This window comes from Corvus brachyrhynchos, unplaced genomic scaffold (assembly GCF_000691975.1).
Source record: "Corvus brachyrhynchos isolate BGI_N302 unplaced genomic scaffold, ASM69197v1 scaffold116, whole genome shotgun sequence".
Classification (NCBI taxonomy): domain Eukaryota; kingdom Metazoa; phylum Chordata; class Aves; order Passeriformes; family Corvidae; genus Corvus; species Corvus brachyrhynchos.
Genome location: NW_008240221.1, coordinates 5,125,703 through 5,134,623, shown reverse-complemented (window position 1 = coordinate 5,134,623; position 8,921 = coordinate 5,125,703). Strand labels below are relative to the sequence as shown.

Here is an 8,921-nt window from a genome sequence, read left to right as displayed (position 1 = left end):
AGCAGCAGTCTCGTGCACAGGTGGAACCTGCAGGAGGTCTCCACAGACTAAGCCCATCTGATCACATTAATTCCTAGGACATCTAGATGTCCAGAACTGGCTGTGTGCGGCTGGAAGGCACTAGGTGGGTAAGAGAAGAGCAGCTGCCCTCCCTGTCACTGGGTAGGAGTGAAGAAGGACCTAAACTAGTAGTTTTTGGTTTGAGGTTCACTGGGCCAGTCTAAATATTAATTAACTGGCTGGTAACTTTTTAGATCTTTTTTCAACCCTGGCAGCTATCTGGCACTGGTGGACACCAGAGTTGTCAGCATTTAAAGGTGGATGGAATGGTGAGAGGAAGATTGTCCCCTGGCCATGAGGTCGTCATTCTTCTCCCTCCTCACATTGCTGGAGCCCTGGCCAGCAGGCTGCCTCTGCCCTGTACCCTGTGGCCAATCCTGAGTAGGAAACATATGAGCATGCGTTGGGTGAGGGCTTGCACAGCACCATCTAAGTTGCTTTAAATTTACTACTTACTGGATTTTACCATTCTCCCCAGTGATATCCTAGAAAAAAACCCAGGTATCAGCACTGACATAGGCAAAGGCCATAAGCAGATGAAGACAGGAGAGAGAACATTTGAGAAGCCTGAACAGTGTATTACCTGAACCAACAGAAGGAAAGAAAGAAAACAAAAATATAAGTGGGATGCTGGTGAGGTACAGGATCAAACAAGACAGAGCTGTTTCCTTCCTGGGGAGCTCTGCAAATGCCACTCAGAACATAAGTCACAGCTCCATGTGGCAAAGGAATCCACCAGTTGACACAGCTCATCTAATTTCTGACTCCCTGAAATCCCATCAGAGCAAAACTGGGCATTCGGTTTTGACTTTTTCCAAGACTGCCTGCTCACACTGTCAACAAAATCCTATTAGGAACTTCACTCTCCCTGAGCCAGTTTTGAGACATGCTGATGACACCAGCTACCCCACCACCTGTTTTCACTGGGTCTCTACATGCTCAGCATGTCCCAAAGATGGAAAACTTGTTCCCACCAGAACACATGTGGTCCACTGCACAGCAATGGGTGTGAGCACACCCTGCCATGCAGCAGCATCCCCAGTGCAAAATACTTACATGGTTTTCTTCTCCAGGCTTTGCAAATTTCCTTTAATGTTGTTGTACGCAGCTGATCGGGCCTTTAGGTCTGTTTCTATTTGAGTCACTTGCTAAACCAAAGTGAAAAAACAGAGTCAGTGCAGTATTCGAGGCCTTGTTCTCACCTGTCCCACTACTGCTGCACCTTAACACAGAGACACAGCTGCCAGTCCCCCTAAAACCACCAGCCTGGGGCCAAGAGGGAGCTGGTGTCAGAGCTCTCCTGGGGCAAAGGCCTCTGCAGAAAGTTGGGTTCAGTCAGCTGTTGCTGTTGGTGTGCTAGAGCTCTACCTAAGGGGCAAGTTCATGGTTTCATTTGTTACCTACATTGAACAACAACACATCATGCCTTTCTGAATGAACTGACAGGGTAAATAATTTATCCAGCCTGCAGGCATTTGATTTAATGTCAGACCAACAATTTCACAAAAAACACCTCCGAAGTGGAGAATAATATGGCATTATATGAAAAAAAAAAAAGAAAATTACAATGAAGGGGATTACAGTGCAGAAAACTATCAGTGTACTCTAGTGAATCTGATAAAGTGCTATATACTTACAGACTGGATAGGTTTCAATATATGCATCATTATTATTGCAGTAGAAATTAAAATAATATCAACTGCTTCAGTAAAAGTATGTGCTTCTGAGCTTGCTCCTGCCCAAACCAAAGGCAAAGCTCTCACTGACTGCCATGAGGAGGGATCACAGCCAGCCAAAAGACATGCTACCTCATGATGACATCTTAAAATCTGGAGTACAATTTACCTTTGCTAATGCTTCTGATATATTCTTCAGCGGCTGCTTTATGGGATATTTGGCCATGTCCCACTCAAACCGTGTCAAGTAGCTAATTAGGTCAACTGAAAATGCAAAGAGATGCATGAAAGCAGATAGTGTACCAGATGGTAGGTCAAGGTTTGGGGAGTAGTCCCCAGCTATAGCTTAGGCATAGTTTTGAATAACTTTAGAAAGTTAACCAGAAGCCCAACTCTGAATTCTTATAGAGATTTGATCTAGATCAAATCTGCACAGATCCTATGCCCAATCTAATCAACTTTCTAAACATCCCCAAACTTAAAAGTTAAACCAGAAATCTTTTCTGCATTACACCTAAGAGTACAGAAAATGTGTAAAACTATCTGTATCAGCAGGACACAGCAGTATACAGCTATTCTTCTTCAAAGCAGAAACAGTTTTGTGTAATCTCAATCTTCATTTCTGCAATATGACTGAATTTAATACCAGCAACAGCTATCAGGAAAATACTTTTTGCTCAGGATCAGCAGTAATACTCAGGGTTGTTGAGAGCTTGAGCAAAGGTATTAAGAGCATAGCAGATGTCACTTCTCCGTGATTCAGTCAAGTGCTCACTAGAAATCAAACAAATTCAGGTGTGATGAGGAATTCCTCATTGACCTTGCACACAGAGGTTCCTGTTTCACACAAAGCTAGAGACTATTTATATAAATGGATACATCCAGTCACAGCATCCAAGAACAGAAATTCACAGCAAGGACCTGTGCATGCAACCCCCAAAACAAGGCACACTCGGACCATGGGGAGCCATGGCTTCTTTCCAGAATCAAGGGGAAATTAACACATACAACACCCAGCTCCTAGAACAAGATTTTCCTGTTCCACTGTTTGAAGATCAAAGGTTCTTGATGTTAGAAAACATTAAGGCTTAGTACATTATGGTACCAAATAAGGAATACTCCTCCAGTAGCTCATGGAATCAAACAGCTCTTTGTCTGAGTCCTGAGAGCCTTTGGATGCTGAACACACCACCACACAGTGTTCTTGCAGATGTTTATAGGATGGGACAAAGTCATGCATCCTGCCACAACAAGGAGAGGGGCTGGGACCGCCCCCTGGAAGGTTAGGGAGACAAGGGGAAGGCAGCAGACAGGGTCTCAAGGTCTAGAAAAAGAGGCCAGAGGCACTGTCACCTAAAGGGTGGGCTTCCTTCCAGACCAGGAGGGTAAACATGGAGAATATCTAGGAAGTTGCTCTGAGGTGATGGGGAGCAAAACAAGCTCAAGGTGCCAAGTAAAAGGACATGCATGCTGGGGCCCTACAGTGCTCTTTGCTGGCTTGTCCAGGGAGTGAATTCAGTCCCACAGCAAAGCTTGAGCACAATTTCTTGTGGGCTGGACTTTGAGGACTAGGGGAAACTTTTTGAACCAAGATGCAGGAAAAGGAATGTGAAAAACTGTGTAATTGCCACACTACCAGGCTGAGGGTACTCCGCGGTCTCATGTGATACTGAATACCCTTGGCAGGAGAGCACTATCCTTTCCATGGGCTTCTCTCACCCCACAACAGAGTCAGTTTACCCTATTAGATTTCCAAAGCATGGAAAGTCTTATGTTAGGAGAAACAGGCTTCTTAGCAAGAGATAAACTGCCTGGAAGGCAGAGAGCACTTGCCATGGCAGTATTCTCCCCCTCTTTCAAAACCACAGCTGTGTCAACATCCCCCACATCCAATGAACAGGAGTCACGAGGCAAAGATCCAACCCTTCCTGCTAATATCTGATCAGGAATGAGCAATTTCTCCTGCACAGGGAGGGCGTAGAAAAGGGGGAAAACTGCAGAAGGCTGGGAGAGCTATGACACAGCTGCTGCATGCACAGTTCTCCATTGGTGCTTGCTTGTGATCTCTGTGGGGAAGGCAGAGAGGTCAAAAATACTTCAGCAACAAAGTTCACACAGCGTTTTCAGCACAGGGTACACAACACAAGGATTTCACCCTGCTGCCTCTCTTCTAAGCTCATGTGCTTAGGCTTTGCAGACACAGGCTCTTTAAAGACAGGCACTGACCTATTTATAGCTGATAAGACATAAAAGCTCCCTGAAGAACTTCACATGCTCTTTCTATCCTCACATTCCTAGAATCTCAGCAGCGTCCAAATGTTGGGCAGTTGAGCACAGCATGAGTTCTCAGCCCAGTTTTTCAAGCTCACTCTGGAGTGAGCTTGCCAGTGCTGGCTGGCACTGGTGCTGGTTAGCTAAGCAGCCTGATCTTGGGGATGGCACAAACTACTGTGAATACACTATCAGAGCTGTGTTTAAAATGCCAAGCAGTCCCAGCACCCTGATGCTCCTGGAATGGCATCCCTCATTTATGCAACCTGTCAAGTCACTTCCAGAAGGCTTCACACAGCTGCCCACTTGGGAGAGGTGATTCCTACCAGGTCACAGCTGCCCAGGGAACCCACAGCCTGAATGTCTCATAATCTAACTTACACACCCAGCTCTAAAAGGCAATGTTAAACACTTCCCCTCCAAAACACTTAATTCTTCAAAATTGTTATGCTTCCCATTTTGCTTTGTTTTGGGATCACTATAAAGAATGGAGTTATTTCACCACTTACTAAATTTTTAAATTCATTTGGGCTTAACATTTTCATAAATGGAAGAGAATTTGGTATGATTCTATGAAGAAAAGCTTTACTTACATTTCAAGAAAGCTTGTTTATGCTGTTACGATATTTTAAAAGTTTCTATATTACACAAGCACACATTTCCCTCTATGAGAGAGAAATTTCCATGTGGCTGCTTTCAACTGTTGTCCACCGGAAAGCTCTATGTGTGTGTGTGTGTGTGGACGCATTCATGTAACTGAAAGTGCTGTATTTTTTACTACTTTGCATTTTTCTTCATAAAAATCTAGCAAAAAAACTTTTTAGACACCCAGCCACCACCAAGCTGCTATTAGAGTTATATACAAGTGAGCTAATGTCAGTGTTACTTAAAACTGAGTTTGTCTTTGGATGGTCCAGTAGTATGAAACAGGACCACACAGCAAGAAATCGTATCTTATAATTTTGTTTCTGATTTCACAGCCTCGAGGAAGACTTCAACTTTAGAGTCCTTCTGCTAATCAGAAAGGGAAGGAGGAAGAATTGGTACAGTAAAGTTGCTGATGCTTATGAAGACTGACACTGGAATGTATTAGGGGAATCCTCATATACGAAAGCTGACTTCATTTTTTAAGATGATGTCAATAATCTTAGAAAGGTTAATGTCCTAATTCAATACAATTTGTTTGGATGACCAAACCCAGACAGAGGAAATTCATAACACATGCAAATAATTTCCACATCCTTCTAATACGACACATGCAGAGCTGATAGGAAAAAAAATTATGTAAAAAGGGGAAACAAAGGAAATTAATGAAACCTGTTGTTCCTCAAGTCATAGGGATATCGTGATCAAGCTACGAGGTTGTTACTTGAGAAATCCATCGTAACCTGATCACTGTATCTCTACAACGAGACCAAGACTTGTGTCTAGCACTAATATGCACAAATGCATGCATGTAACAACACCACAACCATCAGTCCTCAACATACTTTTGAGACATTTCATTTTATCCTTTAGCCCTGAAACACAGTAAGTGTGATTATTGTATTTCTCGAACAGTTGCACCCATCAAACATCAGTCTTATATCATTCAAGGACATTTCTAAAAGAACTTCCTCCCCATTCTTCACGAATACAGGTCTGAAGTACAACATTGCAGACAAAGGGAGATGGAGTGTGCACTCCTAGTTTATTCAAAAGCATCATTCTGCAAGTCTGTAATCAGCATGCATAACACATCAATTTTGTTGTATTTTTCCAGAACAGCTGGAAAATGCAAATCACTAACAGATCACTGACAGATGTCACACAGCCATATAGAATGAGATTTAGGTGCCCATAAGAAATCAAGCCCAGACAGGGCACAGAAGTGTGCTAGGTCATGTTAGGAGTGAAGAAGGATGTCTCCTACTTTCATCTTCACTCCGAAATTAACTTCTGCTAACTGAGAAAAATGGGAGCAGGCTAGATATGTTCTTATAAAATGTTGCTGATGGTTGTCCTTTCTAAAGCATGAGGGTTTTAATTACACATATTCATATTCTGAAGCAAGCAAAAGCAGCATCAATGTATTTAAGCCCCCACACTCATAGCACCTACCTCCATTGGCCAGAAGATTTTCCTGGACTTTATCTTTTGAGTCCTCCATAACTTCTCCTATGTACTGGGCGATTTTCTTTATTACACTTAAGTGTAACAAGAGAAACTTTATTAGTGAAGAAACAAAATTATTATAAAGCAGTTTTCACAATGATCTGATAAACACAGAAATGCCCAAACAAAACACTTCTGAAGCAAGGCAGGTTAATTTGCAATTCAAATGATGATAAACAATCTATGACACAATGCAGAATTAAGTGTCTTACCTCTAAATACACTGATCTCTTCAAAAACATCGGCAATGTCATTTTGCCAGTGCTCTGGACTTACAGAAGATCAAGATTCAGTCTTCTGTACACTCATTATACACACAGCAGAAACCAGAAGGCAAGAAAGGCAAGAAACTAGTTTAAAACCCCCAAGGTGACAAAAGAACAGGAGGCTACATACAGACATTGACTGCAAATCTCTTCCACAGGATTCTAAAGAAACCCCTAGGGATTGCTGAGAAAAGGTTCTCAGAAAATACTCGGGAAAATAGCAGTTTTGTCTTGCTTGATGGGGAATTTCTTTCTTACTCCTTTTCTTTGGGGGACTCTTTCTCTCTTCTCTTTTAGCATGGTGGACAAGACACTCCTTTAAGGTGTAGGAGAACTAGATTCAAACCCTTCTGCCCAATTCAGACTAGTGATTTGTACAGAGACCCTCCTGGAGAACACTGTCTCCACAGAGTCACTTTTCTTTGCTTATTTTAAGAAATGGATTCATCAAGTCCCTCTAGCAGTAGATCCCCCTGTCTCTAGTCAAAGTACCTGTCTCATACAGGCTGAGAGACTTTCTGGTTGTTCAAGTGTCCTTCTGCACTCAAAAATACTCACAGAATTTGGCCTGCAGTTCCCTCACTGTCCTAGGTTGACTACACCTTGGAAAAAACCCAGCAGCTACAAGGTTACTGACTGATTATTAAATTGGCAGAGACATGAAGTGGACATAATCCTTGGCATTGTGAAAGGGAGTATAATGGCAGGCTTCTTATCTCTTTCCTTACTGAGGGGAGACTACTACAGCTGCAGATGAGCTGGAGACTGAAAGGGCATCTACAGTGTTTGGACAATGTGTTGTGTGACATCCTAGGGTTTTCAAGAGCAGGAAAGGGTATTTGGGCCAGGATACCAGGAAAGCATCAGAGAAGAGGATTTTCTTTCATGCGCTGCAAAGCATCTATCTCTGTTCCTGTGAAGAAACAGTCTTAGGAAAGGTTTTCCAGTTCTATGACAGGCAAGAAAAATCTGAGATTGCTGATGCTTCCAAGAATGCAGTAGTTAAAATTTAAGCTGTTTAGGGTCAATTTAGTCTGAAGAACAGAAGGTATTACTGAGACCTTTCAGTATATAAAGGGTACTTATAAGAAAGTGGAGAGAGGCTTTTTACCAGTGCCTATAGTGACAGGACAAGAGGCAACAGTTTTAAACTAAGAGTAGATTTAGATAGGACATAAAGAAAGAAATTCTTTACTGTGAGTGTGATGAGGCACTAGCACAGGTTGTCCAGGGAAGCTGAGGATGCCCAATCTCTGGAAGCATTCAAGGCCAGGTTGGATGAAGTTTGGATAGGGCTTTGAGGAACCTGGTCTAGTGAAAGGCGTCCTGTCCATGGCAGGGGGTTGGAACTAGGGGATCTTCAAAGTACCCTTTCAACCCAAATCATTCTTCTCATGACCCTGGACAGGTGCAGTTCGGAGTGCCTGTAGGAGGCATCTATACCCCTATGCTCCAGTTCACATCACCTTCTCAGAGCTGCTGCAGTTTTTCACCACCTGGCTGCAGCCCCATAGGGAGCTGGCACCAGCTGAGGGTTGCTAAAGTACAGCACGTTGCCCACACTCAGGCTGTGGGGGGGTTGAGGGATCCAGACAGAGGTTCCCTTGTGGGGTACAATGCTTCTCTCATGGATCTGGAGGCCGAGGTAAGTCCATGGGCTGGAGTGCTGCACTTTGTCCTCACAGATCTCAAACCCTGCTTCTTCTATGGCTTCAATTGTCTTTTTAAGAGTTCTGTCCAAGTAAGTTTTTTCTGATGCACAGATTAGTATGTCATCCATATAGTGGTAAATGATTGCTTCCGGGAACAGGGGACAGAATGTGGGCGACATACCACTGGCAGATGGTCGGGCTGTTCTTCATGCCTTGTGGGAGGATGAGCCAATGGTATGAATGTCTAGGAGGGCAAGCAGCCAGTCCTGGGGCAGCATCAATGGTGATGGCAGGCTGGGTTGGAGGGGGCCCATGTCTTCAATGACTTCATTGATCTTTCGTGGGTCCTGGAGTAGTCTCCATTTGTCCTTGCCGGGTTTTTTCAGTACAAAGACAGGGGAATTCCAAGGGCTTGTGGTTTCAGTGATATGACCTTTGTCAAGTTGCTCTTCCACCAGGGCTTCCAGCACGCTGAGTTTTTCTTCTTCAAGGGGCCACTGCCTCACCCATTTTCGATTGTCAGTCTTCCAGGTGAGCAGGGGAGTAGATGGCAGTGCGCGTTTCTCAGTGGCCCCAGTCAGAAATCCTGGCTGGGAATGGTAAGGGTGGCACCCCACTCGGGCGCCAGTTATTACAGCTGGTGTGGAGTCAGTGGCTCTGACCCAGGAAGAGGTGACCGGCCCAGGGAGATGGTCCCGAAAGGAATCACCTTCCTGAGGCCCGGTGTCTTCCCTCAGCTGCTGGCAGAGGAGCCCTTGCAGAGACTGTCACCTCTTTAGTGATTGTCAGCTCATGAATTCAGCTCAGCTCTGCAGGGGAGCCTCCCGGCCAAGCCAGACCAG

General features: G+C 44.1%; 1 protein-coding gene across 4 annotated transcripts in view; it reads right to left on the bottom strand.

Moving 5' to 3' along the window:
• ATP6V1C2 (ATPase H+ transporting V1 subunit C2) overlaps positions 1-8,921 on the bottom strand; it is a 26,691-nt gene that overhangs the window by 12,488 nt on the left and 5,282 nt on the right. For all 4 annotated transcript variants that reach the window (XM_017744990.1, XM_008641776.2, XM_017744988.1 and 1 more), the window contains exons 3-5: positions 6,108-6,193; positions 1,906-2,000; positions 1,117-1,208 (exon numbers count right to left, since the gene is read on the bottom strand). In XM_017744990.1, coding sequence (XP_017600479.1) covers positions 1,117-1,208; positions 1,906-2,000; positions 6,108-6,193 — 273 coding nt within the window. The remainder of the gene's footprint in view (positions 1-1,116; positions 1,209-1,905; positions 2,001-6,107; positions 6,194-8,921) is intronic.